This window comes from Phyllobates terribilis, unplaced genomic scaffold (assembly GCF_046119375.1).
Source record: "Phyllobates terribilis strain yellow unplaced genomic scaffold, ASM4611937v1 Scaffold_1__5_contigs__length_1240528914, whole genome shotgun sequence".
NCBI lineage: Eukaryota > Metazoa > Chordata > Amphibia > Anura > Dendrobatidae > Phyllobates > Phyllobates terribilis.
The window spans coordinates 734761646-734784050 of NW_027362761.1; the positions used below are offsets into that span (position 1 = coordinate 734761646).

At 40.9% G+C, this 22405-nt stretch overlaps 1 protein-coding gene across 1 annotated transcript in view; it reads right to left on the reverse strand.

Annotated features, from left to right (window-relative positions):
• Nucleotides 1–22405, reverse strand: part of SSBP4 (single stranded DNA binding protein 4) — a 510052-nt gene that overhangs the window by 303612 nt on the left and 184035 nt on the right. The window contains exon 3 of the mRNA XM_073686385.1: nt 17005–17066. Within this exon, the coding sequence (XP_073542486.1) occupies nt 17005–17066 (62 nt within the window). The remainder of the gene's footprint in view (nt 1–17004; nt 17067–22405) is intronic.

Here is a 22405-nt window from a genome sequence, read left to right on the forward strand (position 1 = left end):
TGTAACAGTGTGCGTAGCATATAGTATATGTGTAATATACAGTGTGTGTGTTTAGCATATAGAGTGTGTAACAGTGTGCGTAGCATATAGTATATGTGTAACATACAGTGTGTGTTTGTAACATACATTGTGTGTAGCATGAAGAGTGTGTGCATGTGCATGCATAATATACAGTGTGCATCCATATTTTAATATACCAGCAGCACAGACCAGTGTTCAGAGGAGTAAACATGTCGGCAATCACCCAATGAACAAGCAAAATGCTCATTCATCAGGTGATTGGATCGTTTATGCTGGAACAAAAATCATCGCTCTCTGCTGCACATCACCCATCTAAACCAAGACAGAAAATAATATCTTATATATAGTAGATCACAACTCAATTAATGGTCTGAAAATGGCTTGCACCCTAAATATTTAGGTATAATTGTGCATTTGGGGCTCCACTTTTAACTACGTCCAGGGGCCACACTTCAACTTAAATACGCCGCGAGTTTAGGAAAAGAAAGAAGGCGACTTCTCTAATAAAATATATTACAGAGATTCTTATTTTCACATATACTATTGATTTATGGAGGAAAAACATTAAAATGAAGGTAACATTTTTCAATTTTAGACATCTGTAAATGTTTAAAATGTCTTGATTTAGTGTGGATTGAGAGGTGTCCCTGAGGTCTGACATAAATGACTGGTTTGGGAATACCCTTCTAAATGCTTTCTTCTCACAACAATAGCCAAAAAATAAGTTGAGTACATGTCAGTTACCATAATTTGTAGGAGAACCTGAAAGCAATGGATCAATTCCACTCAATTATAGGTAAAGCACACATAGTGAGATCCATAAGTGGGCTAATTGATGGAGGTCCTAAATAGCTGACCACTCTCTATTTAAATTCAGAATTATCTAGTATAGCAATCGAAAATATGTTTTGTAAACCTGACGTCTCCTATAAGAGCTCCTTTAAGTATTCATAAAGGTGAAAGCCTAGGAACATCACTAGTGCATCTGACCAGTATTTGTAGGTTCCATGTTCTTAGAATCAAATCATACTTCATTATAGCTTTTTATGATATAACAAGCTCATTAAAAAAGGCAGTATGGAAAAATCCTATAGGCAACCATGATAAATATTATTACATGTCAAATTTTATAGTCCCCAAACCCGAGTGTTGTAACCTTTGATGCTAGGCGAGGGGCTTACCCTGTATAAAATGTATAAGGAAATGATTTCACTTCCTCAGACATAGCTGGAGAGAGCTAAAAAATATGCTATATCCCAGCAGTGTACCAATAAATAATTTGAAATACATGTCTGCCTCATAATCGATGGGTCCCCTGTGTGGAGAAGGGACCATAATTTACGAGAGTTTCTCCATTGTAGTCAGAATATAGACAGGTCACAGCTTCTCTCCAAGGCAGTATGAATAGCTCTAGGCTCCCAAGAGTGAAATCAAACACAAGAACAGAATACAGAACTTACACTTTCAAATAGAGACTGCACACATTATGTTGTGAATTGTAATTTGTTTAATTAAAGTTACTGAAAGCCATTATTCACCAGGCTAGTCATATGGTCATCAGTCTAGAAGACCCTAACTGGTCCGGTTGGAAGAATATCTCTTGGATGCGCACAGCAACAGCTTGTAATTTACTTGTCCTGAATGATACATTTTCTACATCTCTATGAAGATAAAATTGGATGTAGTGTTTCCAGTTAAATATTCTTCCCATTTACAGATAAAGATTTCAGTAGCAGACTGGGATCTTTAAGGCATACCAGAAGAGATGATTTTAGGGGTTCATCCTTAAGCTAAACAGAACATGAGCATTGAGCATAGTAATTTTGGTAGGTCTAAAATGTAACATTTTCAATAAGCACATAAGAAATAGATCCTAGTTGTGAGTGAATGACACCAAATCAGGTTGTCTTTTGGTAGACATTCTGTAGCCTTTATTGTATGAGAGTCTATGAACCTGAGTTCACCGATATCGTTGACGCACCCCTGGGCCTTGGTCGCGCGGCATCGCGCGCACGGGAGCTTACCCGGAGCCGGATCTGTTGAGGGTTGTAGTCTCGTGGCGGTGACCCGGTCCGTGCCCAGGGAGTCAAACTGAGCGGCGATGTATTAGTGGTAGATGTTGGACGACCACGCCACCCGTTGAATGCAGCGAAGGAGCTGCCGCTGCAGGGCAGACCGCTGAGGCCGGTGGTAGGATTGTGCAGCGTGATAGTATCACCCCCAACGGGAGGGGTATGGCCTCAGGGCAGCCGACGTGGATGATGGGGGTAGCAGGAACCACTCGGAGACGGTACGGTGTAGTTCAGGGTCTTTACTGGTGACAAAGATAGACCCTCCCGGAGTACTGGCTAGCGATTGGGGCCTGGTCAGTCCTTGAGCAGATGGGATCTCCCCTGGCCAGGCGGAGTTGTAGGCCTCCCAAACTAACTGTACTCTTCTGGCTACCTTGCTAGAGGCGGGTATAAGTAGCCCACGTCCCTGAGTGTACCGTGTGGTGCTCACCCGTATGGCCGGTGACTCGGGGCCTTCTAGTAGCTTCCGCTCCACGACGGCGGTGCTGGTCCCACGCGTGTGACCGTGCCTTCGGGTTTCTTGGCCAGAGGACCTGAAATCCCCTGCCGGTCGGTTTCTGCTGCTGGATAGTAGTTAGTCCCCACAGCCTCGGACTCCGGGTCCGGTGATAGCTTCTCAGTCAGGGCGAGCTCTGCAGCTGCCAGCCCCTGACTCCTTGTAGTACTGCTCCCACAGAGCTCCTGTTGTTTCTTCCTATGCTGCTTCTCTTCTCTGTCTCTACTTCTGGCATGGCCCAGGAGCTGGGCCCAGCCGGAGCCACAGCTCCCTGTCAGCCCTCCTGGCTGAACTCTCCCTCTGAACTCCCTAACCCTGCCTCAGCCCCAGGTTTATATAGGGGAAGTTCTTCCCCTCCCAGGACTGGGCAGGAGGTGTGGCATGCATAGGATTCCTGACCAAGAGACCTCCCACCTGCTCTCAGACATAACATTGCTGTTACTGTGGAAACCAGACCCCTGGGGTGCCACATCTACATCATAAATTCCGTCACAATTATGAAAATGTGTATAACTGTATTGCCACATTCAGCTAGGTACATAGTGGCACGGGACAAGAACAACCTCTGTAAGACTAAGGCTATTAAATAGCTCACATTGTTTTCTGATTCTCAGTAATAGCAACTTGATTTGCAGCGAATCGATTCACAGCAAATTGAAACACTGCAAAGCCTCCATTTGCCCTGAAAAGACTCTGAAGTCTCCTTCGACTGTATCCAACCCTTTCAAACTTCTTAACCCAAACGCAGCCTTAGTAATGTCAAAGTGATCTCACCATACAAATGGTTAATAACCTGGTAGTAACCAACAACGCATTTAATCATACAGAGCACAGCCAAACTTCACGTTTTTAAAATTAAAAACTATACAAAAATCATCCCTTTTAACCATTTGTGATCACGCACACCATTCTGTGCAGACCGCTGACTCAAACTGATGATGTTGCTGTCAGTGGTAACATCATACTAATGTGCAATAAATTTCATAACGCCCTCTGACTTCTCCCTACTAATACGCTTGCCGGAGGCAAAGGAAGACAGCTGTGACCTGTGTTTAGTCACTTGTGGTAGTGATGCTTTAGCTAATGGCTCTCATCTTCTAAGGCCGGATTTACACATGCAAGTGTCATGGTCCAATTAAACCCAAAATGGATCCAATAGCCACGGACTCTGACACACGGATATGTGAATGCGGCCTTAGCCGTGATATGTTTTTATTTTCTTTTACACTACCCTGTCTGTTACCACTTTTTATTTTACTATACATTTCGTACAACACTATAATTAACTTTTGACAACCCTTTCTTCCAGTTATTCAATCCATGCCAAAAAGGAAGGAACAATAAATGCTATGTAGGTAGGTTCACATACAGAAAGCAAAATGTGTCAGCAGGTCGCAGTATAGGTGTGGCATGTACAGTTGTCAAGTTGTACTAGTAAAACAGGTGTCAAATATAGACATGAACAGTTCAATTTTTACATTTTTACATTCATCTTTCAATTTTTTGTTTTATCAAAATTCAACCCCCTTCCCAAAAATGATCTAATCAGAAATGCCAAGTAGGTAAAGAGCCAGCATCTGTAAAATTTGACTAGTAAAACAGACGTGCAAAATATTGTTTGTGACATGCACACTTTGTGATAAACAATCAAAGTTAAATATCTGGATTTTGACTAATTTTCTTTCGTATTTTTAACAAACGTGTCCCTTTCTTCACAAAGCAAAACTGCACCAGAAACGGAAATACTCATTACAGTCGCTTGGGACAAGACAGCACACTGTCTCTGACTGACATGGATTTCTTTTTTTCTTTTCCGTAAACAATATTGTGCTGGCTTGCTGCTGCTTTTTAGTGCATTATGAATGAATTTGACTCCTTGACGAAGCATTTCAAGTGCAAAACGCGCATCGGGTGTGGTAGGTGCCTGGACAGTCTACTACCTGAGGTAATATTCTATCATGTTTTAACACTATGGTTGTATCTATTTCAATTTAGATGGGATTTATATTGTTATTTGATATATGTATATGTTAGACTTGCAGATGGGGGGCAGATTTGGCCTTACATCCCACATGTCTTTCTAATTTAAAGCATATGTATATTATATTTCACTAATTTTGAGGGACAGTGTTCCCCCCTTTTTTGCTTATTGATTGTTTTACACTGTTTATGTATATTTTTCTGTGATATTGCAATTTTTAATATCCCATTTATATCATTGTTGGACCATTCAGGTCTTTAGTACATGTATGTTTAGTAGATCTAGACACATTGATTCTGGTCTCCTGTCCAGGTGTTCCCAACTCTCTTTTCTGTGGTGTTTCTCCTGTTTTAATATATGTCTACTGGATTTTACTAATGTTAAATAAAGGTTCTTTTGCTATTTTATTCTTGGTCTGTTTATTGCAAAAAAACGTTTATCGGTATTGATATTCTCTAGTTTGGACTATGGGAAAACTTATATCGGTGCATTATGAATGAAGAAACAATGTAATTGTAATTGAAATGCACCACAACAGATGTCAGTTACACCATATCACTGGTCATGATAAATCGCACTAAGGCAAGGGCCCCACTATCAGTATTTGGTCAGTATTCGGTCAGTATTTTTTCTCAGGAGTGGGAGCAAAAACCAGGTAAGGAGCAATCAGAGAAAAGGTATAATAGAAACAAGTCACCAATTCTGCATTTATCACCCACTCCTGGTTTTGGTTCCCAGTCCTGAGAAAAAATACTGACCGAATACTGACCAAATACTGATAGTGGGGCCGTGGCTCAAGTCTTACACTGCTGCTAGCACCTTGCTTATTCCCTCTCCCCACCATCAATGGAATCTCTGCATTATTCGCAGTCTACCACACTCTTCTTTACTGCTGTGACTATACAACAGATAACTGTCTGGAGACTTTGTCCAATGTTTTAGGGCAGGGTTCCCCAACTCCAGTCCTCAAGGCCCACCAACAGGTCATGTTTTCAGGATTTCCTTAGTATTGCACAGGTGATAATTCCATCATCAGCACAGGCAATAGTTACATCACCTGTGCAATACTAAGGAAATCCTGAAAACATGACCTGTTGGTGGGCCTTGAGGACTGGAGTTGGGGAACCCTGTTTTAGGGCATTCTCTTCCTATTTCTGCTGCTGATCTGTGAGCTCTGATGTCCTCTCACTATTCTAAATCAACCTAAAATGGGTGCTGCATTCTCTGCCTCAGCATTTATTCAGACTATGATAGTCCCTACTGACCGGCTGCTTCTAAGGTGATGTGAGCCTTTTGTGGCTAATGCAATCTTCTGCAAAGTGTAAAAAGGTGGCGGGTATTTTCTTTTGCAATTTGAGCAGCTCGGATTGTAAATTGTTCGCATTCGCCAGGTCAAGCAAATTTCGACACAAATTTGATTTGCAGAAAATAGATTCGCTCATCTCTACTGTGTAAAGATTAATTTAGATTAACAGACATTATTTTATTTATATGAGTACAGTTACATTACCCTAATTATGGCCAGTTGAGAAATACTGTGAATAATATTATTATCTGATCTTATATTGCTGATCACTAAAAGGCCCATTCCAACAAGAAAAGTGAGATTTATATTAATAATGCTTTCCCAGACATGTAGTAAGTGACCTCCAGTGATGACAAGGTAAAACTATAAAGAGATTCATTTAGGAGGTCAGAGAATAGAAGAATAGCAAATTGTAGCAAATGAGACGGCACTGCAGATTGTCAGGTTACTAGAGTAACACCATGTAAAACACGCTGCAGAGCGTTGTCCTCTTTATCATGTACAACACTGCGCACCTAAAACAGCACGTTTTCACCTCAATGGACCCACTATGTATGAGCTATACAAATAAATGTGCCGGACTGAGGCAGCCAGGCTGTTCTCCATGGCTGGAGAATAAAAAAATCTTCAGCAATCCCCTGTGTTAAGCAGTCAGCTTCTCAGCCAAGAATAGCGATTGCTAGGACAACTTAAAAGAAAATCATTCCAACATGTGACATAAGGTATCTTGTACTACTCACTGATCTCAGTGATGGATTTTCAACACAGGCACACCAGGTATGTGCCTTAAGAAGGACAATAAATGATAGTTATATTTAGTATTTTTGGAGGCTTTTATCTTTACAGTATATTAGTCTAACCAAACACCCATTATTAATGGCGTACCGCCAATGGCGGCAGGCCATGTGGCAGCTATGGGGCCCATGAGCTGGGGGGCCCAGAGCCAGTGCCAGACCTCCCCCCACCCGGTTTCGCACATTCAACTGTATTGGCATCCTGGATGCCGATACAGTTGAAATCAACAATGAAAGAGGGAGTGTCAGCTGACACTCCCTCCTCCATCACTGTTCCTCGACATCTGACATCTCAGCGTAGAGGGGGTGATGACGACATTACGTGACGGGGAACGAGGAAGAGGGGTAAGTATTGTATTATTTTTGTTAAATCAGTGAGTACATTGTGGTGGCCATTATACTGTATGGAGGTCTATGAAGTGCATTATACTATATGGAGGACGATGGAGTGCATTATACTATATGGAGGACTATGGGGAGTGCATTATACTATATGGAGGACTATGGGGTGCATTATACTATATGGAGAACTAGTATACTATATGGAGGATTATGGGGGGTGCAGTATACTACATGGATAACTATGGGGAGTGCAGTATACTATATGGAGGACTATGGGAAGTGCATTATACTATATGGAGGATTATGGTGTGCATTATACTATATGGAGGATTATGATGTGCGTTATACTATATGGAGGACTATGTGGTGCATTATACTATATGGAGGACTATGGGGTGCATTATACTATATGGAGGACTATGGGGTGCATTATACTATATGGAGGACAATGGGGTGCATTATACTATATGGAGGACAATGGGATGCATTATACTATATGGAGAACTATGGGGTGCATTATCCTATATGGAGCACTATGGGGTGCATTATACTATGTGGAGGATTATGGGGAGTGCAGTATACTATATGGAGGACTATGGGGCACATTATGCTATATGGAGGACTATGGGGAGTGCAGTATACTAAATGGAGGACTATGGGGTGCAATATACTATATGGAGGACTATGGAGTGCATTATCCTATATGGAGGACTATGGGGTGCATTATACTATATGGAGGACTATGGGGAGTGCAGTATACTATATGGACTATGGGGCACATTATGCTATATGGAGGACTATGGAGTGCATTATACTATATGGAGGACTATTGGGTGAATTATACTATCTGGAGGACTATGGGGAGTGCCGTATACTATATAGAGGACTATAGGGTGCATTATACTATATGGAGGACTATAAGGTGCATCTTACTATATGGAGGACTATGGGGTGCATTATACCATATGGAAGACTATGGAGAGCATTATACTATATGAAAAGCAATATGGGGTGCATTATACTATATGGAGGACTATGGGGTGTATTATACTATATGAAGGCAATGTGGGGCTCATTATACTATAAGGAGGGCTATGTGGGGCCCATTATACTATATGGAGGGCTATGTGATGTGGGGGCCATTATATTATATGGAGGGCTATGGGCTATGTGGGGGCAATTATAATATTCGGAGGGCTATGTGGGAGCCATTATAATATTTGGAAGGCTATGTGGGGGCCTTTATATTGTACTTTATGGAGGTCTATGTGGAGGCCATTATACTGTATGCAAGCAATTATACAGTGTGAAGGTTTGTGTGGGATTCATTATACTGTGTAGAGGGCTGTGTGGGGGCCATTATAGTGTTTGGAAGGCTAGTGGGGGCCATTATACAGTGTGGAGAGGTGTGGGGCCATTATACTGTATGTAGGCCCATTACACTGCATGGAGGGCTGTGTAGGGGTTACAATTGGGGATCCTACTGTGTTGGGGTCACCATACTTTGCAAGGGGAGTTGAGGTGGGGTACAGTAGGGTCATCATACTCTGCGTGTGGAGGGTACTGTGGAGGAATTCACTGTGGCGGAATCATACAGAGTTTGTGGGGCACTTTTGTTGACATTATACTTTATATGTGCAATGAAAGGGGAATCTAGGGCTTCAGTAGCATGAAAATTCCTTTGTAGAGACTGCACAGTTATGAGATATGCTATCCTGTGACCCCGCCGAATAATAATAATATTTTTTTTTTGGGGGGGGGGGGGGGTCCAATTTGAACTTCTGATATGGGGCCCCAGGATTTCTATGTACGCCCCTGCTCATTATACAAAAAAAAGGGACATAAGCAATAGATCAAGTTCATGACAAGTTACTTACAATTCTCAATTGTTTTTTGAGTTTTATTTTTATGTTTTTCATAGTATGGTAAAAATGACTAGGCAGCATGATTTTCAGGTCAATACAATAACAATGATGCCAACCTTGTGTAGTTTTTTGTAATTTGTGAAATAAAAAAGTGGCAATTCGTAAAGAAAAAAAAAATTTTGCTTATGTCACCATTTTTTCAGACCCTTAGATTATTTTATTTTTTAATGACTGTTGGCGTACAAGGGCTTGCTTTTTGCGTGGCGAGCTGCCATTTTTTTTATACCATTTTGGGGTAAATATGACATATTGATCGCTTTTTGTGGCATTTTTTTGCAAAGTTTAGATTTTTTTCTTGTTACACCATTTATTGATTGGGTTCATTCAGTTTATATTTTCATAGATCAGACTTTTAAAGGGAACCTGTCATGTCCTAGCTACTACACTGCCTCCATAGCGTTGTTAGTGATGCAATGTGCATCACTAACAAGCTTTTTTCATTAAAATTGGTGGTATTATAATGATTTTCTAACATTATATACACTTTGTCCTACCTGCTTGTTTTCAGTCATAGGGGTGAGATTCTCACATTCAGTCATGGGCGGGCGCCGCATTCAGTCAATGCTGGCGCCAGCCACGTATTTGAATATTGCTCCCGGCAGGCGCTATTATTGTGGCACACATGCACATTTATACATGTCCGGCCACTGGTCCCACATCTGCGCAGTGAGGCTGCAAACTACACAGCCTCACTGCGCACGCGTGGGAACATAGCGCGTGCGCAGTGAAGCTGGTAATCACACAGGCTCACTGCGCAGACATGGGGAATAGAGGGTCATAGTGCATGCGCAGTGCAGCTGTGAACTACACAGCCTCACTGCGCACACGCAGGGACCAGCGGCCGGACATGTACAAATGTGCATGCGCCCCACAATAATGGCGCTTGTGAAGCAATATTCAAATACGTGACTGAATGCGACGCCCGCCCCTGTCTGAATGTGAGAATCACACCCCTATGACTGAAAACGAGAAGGTAGGACAAAGTATGTCAAAGGTTATAAAATCATTATAATGCCACCAATTTTAATGAAAAAAGCTTGTTAGTGATGAACATTTCATCACTAACAACGCTATGGGGGCAATGTAGATAGTAGCTAGGACATGACAGGTTCTCTTTAAGGCTATGTGCACATGAAGCGTTTTTGATGCATTTTCGTGGCGTTTTTTTGCCATGGAAACGCAGCGAAAAAGCTTGCTAATCTGTCTGCCAGCTTTTGCAATGGTAATCCTGGTGTGCTGTGCGGAAAGTTCCTCTCAGGATTTCCATTGCGGAAAAAAAAACAGCATGTCAATTGTGCGCATGTTTCCGCTGCGAATTTGCGCCCATTGACTTTAATTGAAACGCAGCAAATCCAGAGTATAATATTTATACCTGCGGATTTGTTGCGTTTCAATTAAAGCCAATGGGCTGTGAATCGCTGCAGAAACACGCTGCGGGTGGTACCCGGGTCGGCATAGGAGGAGTACTACTCCCCTCATCCGGCCGCTGCTCCCGCTGATAACAGCGAGAGCGGCGCGGCTGAGGGGAGCAGTAGTCTCCTCAGCCGAGCCGGGAACCACTGGCAGTAAAAAAATTAAAAAAAGTAAAAAATAAAATAAAAAACCTTATTCTCACCTGTGCGACGATGTCGTCCTCCCGGCGGTACACTGCCAGGAGTGCGCTCGCTCTCAGCAGTGTACTGCGCTGCCAGGACCTGCTGTCACATGAGCTCTCAGCTGAAGATCAGCTGAGAGCTCACGTGACCTCACTGTGGAAACATTCTCAAGAATGTTCCCACCAGTACTGGTGGTGAGCTCACCGGGGCTGATCAGCTGATCTTCAGCTGATGAACCCCAGTGATCCCACTCCTGCATCAGCAATGTATACTGACAGGAGTGATTTTACACTCCTGTCAGTATACATTGCTATCTTCTACAGCAGTGACATCAATGATTGGTGATGTCACTGCTGTAGAATCGCCGACGGACAATCGTGACGGAATCGTGGACTACGTCGTGACAGCGGAGAGGTGAGGGATATGGTTGTTTTTTATTTTACTTTTTTTTCAGGAGACGAGGGATTCGGGGATTGAGAGCGCAATAACATTTTTTTTTAAAACCGTGTGTTTTTTTATTTCATTAAAATACTTTATTCTGGCCATGTATTTATTGAAAAAGTGGCGACCACTTTACTACGCGATTAGTAATGGGGGCGTCTCTTAGACGCCCTCCATTACTAACCTGGGCTTCACGTCAGCCGCCTATACAAGGCTGATGTGAACCCCAACCCTTTTACGCCACTCGCTACAGGGCAGTGGGAAGAGCGGAGGCTAAGTGCCAGATTTGGTGCATCTTATGGATGCGCCATTAATAACCAGGGAACACTGTTTGCTAATGGCCCCTTCCCCGGCTACTAATATCAGTCCCCAGCAGTCGGCTTTCCCTCTGCTGGTTATAAAAATGACGCGGGAGCCCAAGCCATTTTTTATTTATTTTAGGCTCTGTGCCCACGATCCGGAAGTAGCAGCACTTTGGACGCATATTTTTGCTGCGTCCAAAATGTTGCATTCTATTGAAGGCAGGTAAATCCACATGTGTTCACTGAACCATGAGGATTTACCGCATTCAATACTTTTGAGTGGTCAAATTTCTGTTGTGGAGACTAGCAACTCCGCAAGAGAGTTTGACATGCTGCGGTCCTGAAAGACGCGCCGCATGTCAGTGTCCACGGGTGATTTGCAGCCTCTGATGCATGCATAGTGAACATGGGATTTCTAGAGATCCCATCCACTATGCTGTAACATATGGATGCTGCGGGATTGACGCTGTATAAACATGCAGCATCAAACCTGCAGTGGCTCCTGATCGTGGCGCGTACCCAAACTCACCCGCAGCATGTCAATTTCTGTAGCGGATACGCTAGTCTCCGCTGCAGACTTTGACTGATTGAAGTGTCATTATATGTGGTGGATTCACATGTACCGACAACAAAAGCGTGGCATTAGAACACAGCGTTTTGGAAGCAGCAAAAATACGCTGCATCCAAAGCGCTGCTGAGAACTGATCGGGGGGACGTAGCGGCTAACGAAACAGCTGTGAGCTGCTAATAATAGCCAAGGACCATGTTTGCCTAATGGCACCTTCCTAAGCTAAAAATAGTAGTTCACAGCTGCCCCAGAAATTACATGAATGGAAATGCTAATGGGATTAGCTGACACCTAGCTCTTTTGTTTGGTGATGACAAGGTGTCAATCAGACCCTTTCATCACCAAACCTAATTAAGCTAAAGTAAAGAGTTAAATAAACACACAGACACAGAGTAAACACTTTATTTGAAATACAACAGATACATTCTTTCATTTAAATTAACCAATATACTCACCCCAGTTCTGATGGTAATCCAAGGGTTTAAGCAATGTCCCACCAAATAACTTTGCTTAGCTCCAAAAAGAATTCAGTGATGTACAAAAACGCTTCAAAAACCGCATAAAAAAACGCATCAAAAACACGACAAAACCGCATGGTTTTTCCGCAGCGTTTTTCCTGCCAAGGAGATGCAGAAACGCTGTGGAAATTTCTGCTTCAAATCTTGAATGTCTGCACATAGCCTAAGGACACAGAGATACCAAATATAGTTATTTTTATAAAGGGGGAAAACTGGAGTGATTTCTATTTTTTTATTTTTCAACACTGTTTTCACTTTTTACTTTATATTTTTGCCCCTTTAGAGCAGTTAATCCTTTATATTTTAGTCCCTTTAGGGAACTTGAACACAGTCACCATCTCCTGTGAAAGATGCAGGCTAAGCTTGTGACATATGACATAATAGTACATCATATGTTGGGAAGGGGTTAAAGGCGTTGCCCCAGATTATATTCATGCTCCTTTGCCCCTAATATGAAAAAATGTGAATATTACAACCAGTTTTCATTTTTATGGTAGCACATGAACACATTCTCCAACAGTTTTGGAGTAATGGTTGAATATGTGTATATCTTTTTTACTTTGAAAGGGTCTCTTCTTTTTGAGCAAAGAAAATGATGCATACGCATTCTTGATGTTTTCACTGCCTAGGATGCACATAAGAGAGCAGGGTTCACCTATGAATTGTTGGGGCTGTCTAAGATTAGAAAAAGATAGCTGTTTTCTTCCAGAGCAGTAGCACACTGTTGCAGCTCATTCCACTAAAGTAAAGGGAACTGTGCTGCAATGTACCATTGCTACTGAAAAAAAGCATCCATGTCTTTTAAAACCAGGAAAATCGCTTTAACCCCTTCAGGATATTTGACGCAAGTTTACGACATGGTTGGGAAAAATGACATAAATTTACGTCATGGCAATTGTGTGGGCACAGGAGCAGCCCACACGATTGCCACCTGGAGCCGCTGTTACTACCGGGAGCAGTGCCTACACCGCCCCAGGAAATTTAAGTCTCTAAATGCCGCGATCAATAGCAAGTACCCGATCGTTGCCATGGGAACCTGAGGTTGTCATGACGACATCCGGGTCGCCAGGCTATGGCAAGCCTGTTAGACCATGCTCTGGGCATGGTCTAAGAGGCTTCTGTCAGTGCAGCACTGACAGGTATAATGTATTACAGTGCTGGTGCATTGCAATGCATTATACCAGCGATCAGACTAATAAAAGTTAAAGTTCCATAGAGGGACTAAGTAAAAAAGTAAAAAAAAATTTAAAAATATTTAAAATAAATCGCAAAATAAATAAAAAAAATTTAAATAACAAAATTTTTTTAAAAATTAAACCAATAAATAGGTATATTTGTGTAAAAAAATAAAATAAACAAAAAAAATACACATTTTGATTTCGCCACATCTGGAACAACCCGTTCTATAAAACGGTCACGCTATTTAACCCCTTCAGTGAACACTGTAAAGAATTTTTATAAAAAAATTGGCAAAAGACTATGCTTTTTCATCAAACTGCCTAACAAAAAGTGGAATAAAACACAATGAAAAAGTCAAATGTAAATAAAAATGGTATAGCTGAAAACATCATCTTGGCCCGCAATAAACAAGCTGCCATACAGCTCGGTCAACTGAGAAATAAAAAAGTTACAGCTCTCAGAATATACTGATGAGAAGGCAATAATTTTTTCTATTAAATAGTTTTTATTGTGTAAAAGCGGCAAAACATAAAAAAAGATATACGGTATGTGTGGTATTGCTATAATCGTACTGACCTGAAGTATACAGCTACCTTATCAATTTTACCATATGGTGAATGGCATAAAAAAAAACAATTCCTGAATTGTTGGTTTTTGTTTATTTTAATTCCCAAAAATCAGAATAGAAAGTGATCAAAAAATGTCATGTGCCTGAAAATGGAACCCATAAAAACGTTAACTCGTCTTTCAAAAAACAAGCCCTTACATGACTCTAGACTATAGAAAAATTATAGCTCTCAAAATATGGCAATACAAAAACTTTACTTAGCAAAAAAGCTGTTTTTAATATGTGACAGCAGCCAAACAGAAAAAAAAAACGTTTTAAATTTGATATCGCTGTAATCGCACTGATCAGAAGAATAAAGTCATCTAATTACTTATACCGCATGAGGAAAGGCTTAGAAAATAAATGCAACCTATTCTTGATCTGCTGTTGATTTGTTCATTCTGTCTCCTAAAGATAGCAGTATGACTCGGCTCACATTTATCCTGTGCTCTGCGCTGAGCGCTTGCACCGTGGTTTCCGTGTAAATCTCTGAAATACGTGATTCAGATGGACCCCCGGTGGAAGACTCCTTGTAATGAGGCAGATGGAGGCGCTTTGGACGCTGTCTGTCCCTCTTTTTAAGCGTGCATAAAAGAGTGGTCGGACACAGTTTTGTGCACCTCTGAAAAGGACACTACTGAACAGAGGCCAGTAACTTTGCTGCCTCAGTATAGTGAATGGATCCCTTGGGGTTTCATTTGAATCACATCATTCGGAGATTTAGATGGAAACCCTGATGTAAGTGTACAGCATAGAGAACAGGATAAATGTGATCCAAAATATTATATATAATGTTCCCAATAAATGCTTTAACTCAATCTACAAAAAAAGAAAGTCCCCACTCAGGTCCGTCATCTGTCAATGCAAATATAGGTGCCTCCACATTAATGGTAGTACAAAGGCTCTGGAAAAGCGGTTTGGCTCCTTGCCCACCAAAAGAAATCCAGTGAATTCTGCGCCCCCCAAATTCAAATGCCCCCTCCCTTCTAAGCCCCACAGTGTGCCTAAACCGCAGTTAGTGTCCACATGTTTGGTATTTCTGTAGCGATGAGAGCCTGCTTAATTTACGGGTTCATGTCACCAGAAGCAAAAGCTGGGCACAAAGTATTGGCACTACAATGTACTAGGCACTATACTAGCAGATTTGAAATTTTCACTTGGCAACATCCACTGCTGCTTATGAAATTTTCAAAATTTTCACCAAAATTCCGATATTTTCACAAATAAACGCAAAAAATATCAGCCTAAATTTACCACTAACATGGAGCAAAACTTGTCAAGAAAAACATTCTAAGAATCACTGGAATACGCTGAAGTGTTCCAGAGTTATTTCCACATAAAGTTAATATTGATTATATGCAAATGATGAAAAATAGAAACAGAATTTTCATTGTTCAGCATTGAGTATGAGCGATACGAGCAGAAATACACGCACTTGCATGTATTGACATGCTATGAATGAGGTTAAATAATGGTCATCTGAAGAATATTATGCCATGTTGAATACACTTGGATGCACTAATCATCAAGATCCGTTGCTGGCAGCTCCCTTTTGCAATTGCTGACGAATGATGTCCCAGAATTTCTTAATGTGAGAAAAGTCTGGAGACACTGCAGGCCATGGTAGCATATTTAGGCTAAGCAGGCTGCTAACAGTAGCATGAACTACATTGAGCTTAGCAGTTTTGAGAATTGGCTGTACCACTGGCTCCAATACCAAACGTCAAACTTTTTATGTACCTAGAATAAAAAGGGGTCCAACTACGATAAATTATGTGACCCCCACACTATAATCCCGGAAGTAAGACCAGTATGACTTTCCCTTGTGAAGACTTCTTCATGCTGTTGCCAATGTGATCTCCAGACCAATCTCTGGCTATCATTGCATCCAACACAAAAGCAGAATCAGGAGGATAGACCTCCATTTCAGCCTCGCTCTGCATCATGATAGCCTTTGAGTGAGATACAATGAGATCAATGGAAAACCTGTAGCCGGATGTCTGGCTCATCAATGTTGTGGAAATGCTTTCTGATGATTTGTGCAGATGCTATTTGACACCTTAGGCTGGGTATAATATATCCAATTTCACTTGCACTACAGAATGGATCAATAGTGGAACCAGTGGGATGGCCATTTGTCCAAAGTGTCCCTGGAGCCATGTTCAGCACGACAAAGCTAGGCTACATGTTGCTTGAGCTTCTGAGTAGCCGATATTTGCTACCATGGCATGCAGCGTCTCTGGACTTGCCATTGGTCGACAACTGCAAAGAAAGCTGCCAGTAGCGGATCTTGATGTTTTGCCCAAGTGAATGCAGTGTAACAGAACATTCCTCAGACAGCCATTAATAACCTTATTGATAACATGCTAAAGCATGTAAGTGCATTTAATTCTGCACATGGTGATCATACTCAATACTAATTAAAAGGAGATGTTTTCAAAATATTTTGTTTTAATTTTTTTCATAATTCCACTAATTTTCCTTCTTGGTATTGCAATTTTATTGTTGAGGAATGTATAAATGCTATGTACACTTTTAAAAACATAAACCAAAATGAAAAACATAAAAAAAGTAACCAAAAGCTTTAAAAATATGATTTTCCTATGTGTATGTGTTCTACAGTCATACAAGTTAGTGGTGTGATAGAAGTGGTCAAATAATGTACTGTATACGATATAGAAAATTATTGCAATAGAAAAAGACATAATATGTCCTATACCTTTAAAAAAATAATACTAGAAATAACAAAGATTATAGCATTTCTATATAATTTTTCCCTCTAAAACAGTTAGCATAAACCTAGTCTCACAAATGCAATAGAAAGAATGGTTAAAACATCGCAAAAAATTAAACTTACCACCACCAAGAGTGTAAAAACCCAGGAGGTTCTCCTAATGTGATATTTTTTTCCCATCGTATCTATGAAAAAAAGACACTATGTTAATCAAACAACCAAAAATTATCCTAATTAGTTTAACAAACATGCATAGTAGATACTAAAATACAGTACTAACAAGTTTCTTTTTGTATTAGGTAGTTACACATTACACAAAACAATATGATACAGTGTGCTGTACAGGGAAAGTTGGCTGAAAGAATACTGAAAACTAAATGAGTTGTCCCTGTCCTAATGCCTTAATATGGTAATTCAGATGGACCTCATAGAGGGGGAGGCCCTGTTTGGTGCAATCTGATTATTTGAATGGGTGCCATGTGGTACACCTATATATTGCAAAGTGTTTCTGCCCATCCCTTACTTCAGGGATAGCAGCTGATTGACTGATGGCTGGGGCAATCATTTTTATGTAAAAAGGATTTAAACAGAACAGCAGGATGAAGGTTGCGGCAAACTAGGTTTAGTACTTGCCACATAAACTCTCATTAAAGAAATAGTTCTAGGAAATGTTTGTAGAGGAAACTGCATCAGTGGAAAAATCACAGTACTTCATTTAAAAACATACCAGAGATTTTTACATGTACTACAGTTGCCGGGTATCTTCTTATTGACACCAGTGTACACACAGGAAAATTAGCAACGTTCTGGCCACGCAGGGCTTTTATTAAGCCAAGAAAAAAAGTGCACTTTTTTTCTTGGCTTGACGAAGGTCCTGAGTGGTGGAAACGTTGCTAATTTTTCTGTGGGTACAGTGGTGTCAATAAAAATAATTTTTGTAGAAGGAAGATACCTGGTGCCTTGGATTTTTGGAGTTGTGCAATTTTTACAACCTAGTGGAGGGGCAGTGCCAAGTCTACACAGGACACTGAGTGATGCGTTTATATACCTTGGTTTAATAGAGATTTTTAGATGTGGTATACAATGCCATGGTTCACCGTCGTTAAAGTCATTCTGAGACCATTTACAGCATAGTAGAGCATGATAAGCACACCATGGGGAAAAAAAATTAAAAATAAGTTTGATGTGACGAAGGGCTATGATTTTTAAGCCTCTGGCAATTGACCCATTCAATTGCAGCAAACAGAGTCTTTGAAAATAAGGAATTAAAACTCAAAGGGCCAATTTTCTATTGCTTTAGCGCCTGTATTTTGTCTAGTTTGGGAATCTGTTTCTCACTTTTTTTTCTTCATTTGCGCCGAACTCCTTTTAATCTGCTCTCTTTTTAAGTCTATTTTATATGTGTTTGCATGTTTTTTTTTTAAAGTTGACCACTATGGGTGGAGTTTAGAGTTAAAAAAAGAGATTAAAAACAATGATAAAGACAATTTTTGACGTTCCCCAAAATTAAGGAGCTGTGCACACCATTTTAAAGAATTTGGCAACGAATAAAGACAAAAAAGAAAAGTAACTTAAAAAAAAAACCCACAAAAGTATATTAGAAAGTTATAGAAGGTTTTCTTATCCAGCCATAAAGCTTTATTTACATACAGCCAGAAAGCCACTTTTAATGATGGAGTCATTTTGTTATTAACATGTCTATCTACTCACAAAATTCCGAATCAGGTAAAAAAAAACAAGATCTGTAAGGAAGTTGCACAAGTCTGCTCCTTTCTTCAGCTTTTTCTTTCTACTTGTATTACAGGGATAATGGAGTCTTTATGCTAGCTAAAAGCAGGTAATAAGGAAAGTAATGCAGTTGTCCTATGGCTGCTGATCTGCACAGGTCCCTGCTGCGAGTACAAGTGTTGTGAGCAGGTAATGTTAGCTTAGAATGGCAGCACTCTGCTGGGTTTCACACCTATTACTTCCCTCATACAAAGTGGGAATTAGACCCTTCTGCCACATACCGCACTTAAATATTACAGGTAGAGCAGAGTGCTTCACATCACAACAGAGTAAGAGCGTCGTGGCGTTAAAATAAAGTCTTCTATTTATATGCCAGCTCCAACTGCAAATTTCCTTTTTTATAACTGTAAACTGGATCAGCCACCATTGTAGTGAAAGCCAGTAATGTTCTCCTTCTGAACCCCTTACAATAAACCTAAACATAAAATGAGAGGACAGCTCCGGAAACCATAGCATTTTGGATTTCCAGACAATTAGGTCAACACTGCGTTTTCCCAATGCGGATTTTGACGTCTATTCCACAAAGATATCAGTATGAAAACTGTCCACAAAGTGACTACTTTTCTTTGCAATAGGAAATGTGCGCTGCTCATATGGCTGCAGATTTTTCCTTGTAAATCTGTAATTCTCCACATGCACAATTTTAAGAGTTTTTTTTTCCCCAAGGGCTTTTATAGCTTTTCGACATGAAAAAATAGTGTGATTGCTGAGGAATCCAATTTCATCCAATCCTAAAGAAAGTAAGCTCCTGTTTTCATAGGAGAGGTGATCATGCATGCATCCATTGAAATGAATGAGCACTACCAGCCAGTCACTGCCGACTGGAGATGAACACTTTCTTGGAGGGCATGGAAGTCAAAAACACAAATACATCTGTATTTTGATTGCATATTCTCTATATACATACAATATATATTCATACATGCACATACACATTGATATCCACAAATATGCAGTCACATGCAAACACACATACATTACACTTATATGCAGTGTTTCTACACTGCTCAAAAAAATAAAGGGAACACTCAACACATCCCAGATCTGAATGAATGAAATATTCTCATTGAAAACTGTTCTGTACAAAGTTGAATGTGCTGACAACAAAATCACACAAAAATCATCAATGGAAATCAAATTTATTAACTAATGGAGGCCTGGATTTGGAGTCACCCCCAAAATTAAAGTGGAAAAACACACTACAGGCTGATCCAACTTTGATATAATGTCCTTAAAACAAGTCAAAATGAGGCTCTGTATTGTGTGTGGCCTCCACGTGCCTGTATGACCTCCCTACAACTCCTGGGCATGCTCCTGATGAGGTTGCAGATGGTCTCCTGTGGGATCTCCTCCCAGACCTGGACTAAAGCATCCGCCAACTCCTGGACAGCCTGTGGTGCAACGTGGCATTGGTGGATGGAGCTAGACATGATGTCCCAGATGTGCTCAATCGGATTCAGGTCTGGGGAACGGGCGGGCCAGTCCATAGCTTCAATGTCTTCATCTTGCAGGAACTGCTGACATACTCCAGCCACATGAGGTCTGGCATTGTCCTGCATTAGGAGGAACCAAGGGCCAACCGCACCAGCATATGGTCTCACAAGGGGTCTGAGGATCTCATCTCAGTACCTAATGGCAGTCAGGCTACCTGTGGCGAGCACATGGAGGGCTGTGCGGCCCTCCAAAGAAATGCCACCCCACACCATTACTGACCCACTGCCAAACCGGTCATACTGAAGGATGTTGCAGGCAGCAGATCGCTTTCCACGGTGTCTCCAGACTCTGTCACGTCTGTCACATGTGCTCAGTGTGAACTTGCTTTCATCTGTGAAGAGCACAGGGCGCCAGTGGCGACTTTGCCAATCATGGTGTTCTGTGGCAAATGCCAAGCGTCCTGCACGGTGTTTGGCTGTGAGCACAACCCCCATCTGTGGACGTCGGGCCCTCATACCACCCTCATAGAGTCGGTTTCTAACCGTTTGTGCAGACACATGCACATTTGTGGCCTGCTGGAGGTAATTTTGCAGGGCTCTGGCAGTGCTCCTCCTGTTCCTCCTTGCACAAAGGCGGAGGTAGCGGTCCTGCTGCTGTGTTGTTGGCCCCCTCCATGTCTCCTGGTGTACTGGCCTGTCTCCTGGTAGCGCCTCCAGCCTCTGGACACTACGCTGACAGACACAGCAAACCTTCTTGCCACAGCTCGCATTGATGTGTCATCCTGGATGAGCTGCACTACCTGTGGGTTGTAGAGTCCGTCTCATGCTACCACGAGTGTGAAAGCACAACCAACATTGAAAAGTGACCAAAACATCAGCCAGAAAGCATTGGTGCTGAGATGTGGTCTGTGGTCCCCACCTGCAGAACCACTCCTTTATTGAGTGTGTCTTGATAATTGCCAATAATTTCCATCTATTGTCTATTCCATTTGCACAACAGCATGTGAAATTGATTGTCAATCAGTGTAGCTTCCTAAGTGGACAGTTTGATTTCACAGAAGTTTGATTTACTTGGAGTTATATTCTGCTGTTTAAGTGTTCCCTTTATTTTTTTGAGCAGTGTATATTCATCTATGCTTAAAACATTTATATCCACAAATATGCATGAATAAACATACACACATACATGTGCAGTGGATGTAAAAAGCATACACACCACTGTTAAAATGGCAGGTTTTTGTCATGCAAAAAAATCATACCAAGAATAATAATTTCAGAACTTTTTCCATCTTTAATGTCACCCATAATCTGTACAAATCTACTAAGGAACTAACTGAAATTATTTGGAGGGGGGACATAAAAAAAACAAAACTAAAATAGTGTGGTTGCATAAGTGTGAACACCCTCTTATAATTGGGGATGTGATTGTGTTCAGAATTAGCCAATCACATTGAAACTTATGTTAAATAGTATTCAGTACACAGCTGACATCATTAAAAGTGATTCTGATTAACACCATATAAAGTTTAGCTGTTCTAGTAGTGTTTTCCTGACATTTTCCTAGTCGCATTTCATAGCAAAAGCCACAATCTGTAAACAGCTTACAACACAGCAAAGGGATCTAATTGTGGAAAGTTATCTGTTATAAATTTCCAAGGCATTAGATATTTCCTCAAAAATTGATGAAAAGACAAGAAGAAAATTGTTCTGGGAGGCTGCCAAGAAGCAACATTAAAGGAGCTGCAGGACTTTTTAGCAAGTGCAAGTTGTTTACTGCATGTGACAACAAACTCCCATATTGTGCATACGTCTGGCCTGTTGGGTAGGGTGGCAAGACACAAGCCTTTTCTTACAAAGAAAAACATCCAAGCCCGAATATTTTTGCCAAAACCTACATCAAGTCTGCCAAAAGCATGTGGAAAAATGTGTTATGGTCTGATGAGACCAAAGTTGATCTTTTTGGCCATAATTCCAAAAGGTAAGTTTGGCACAAAGTCAACACTGTGCATCATCAAAAAACACTATTGCACATATTTTATTCCACCTGAAAATATTTCAGCTTGTTTTTTTCAAGTGATTTATATAGATTAAAGGTGACATTAAAGGTGGAAAAAGTTCTGAAATAATTCTTCGTATGATTTTTTTTTTACCAAAAAACTGCCATTTTAACAGGGGTGGGTGGATTTTTTTAATCCATTGTATAGGTATACATATACACTCACAAAAATCCATACACTCAGTGACCCTTTTTGATGCCTCAACTTTAATGTATCAATAGAAGTCAAGGGAACAGCTTGCCAATG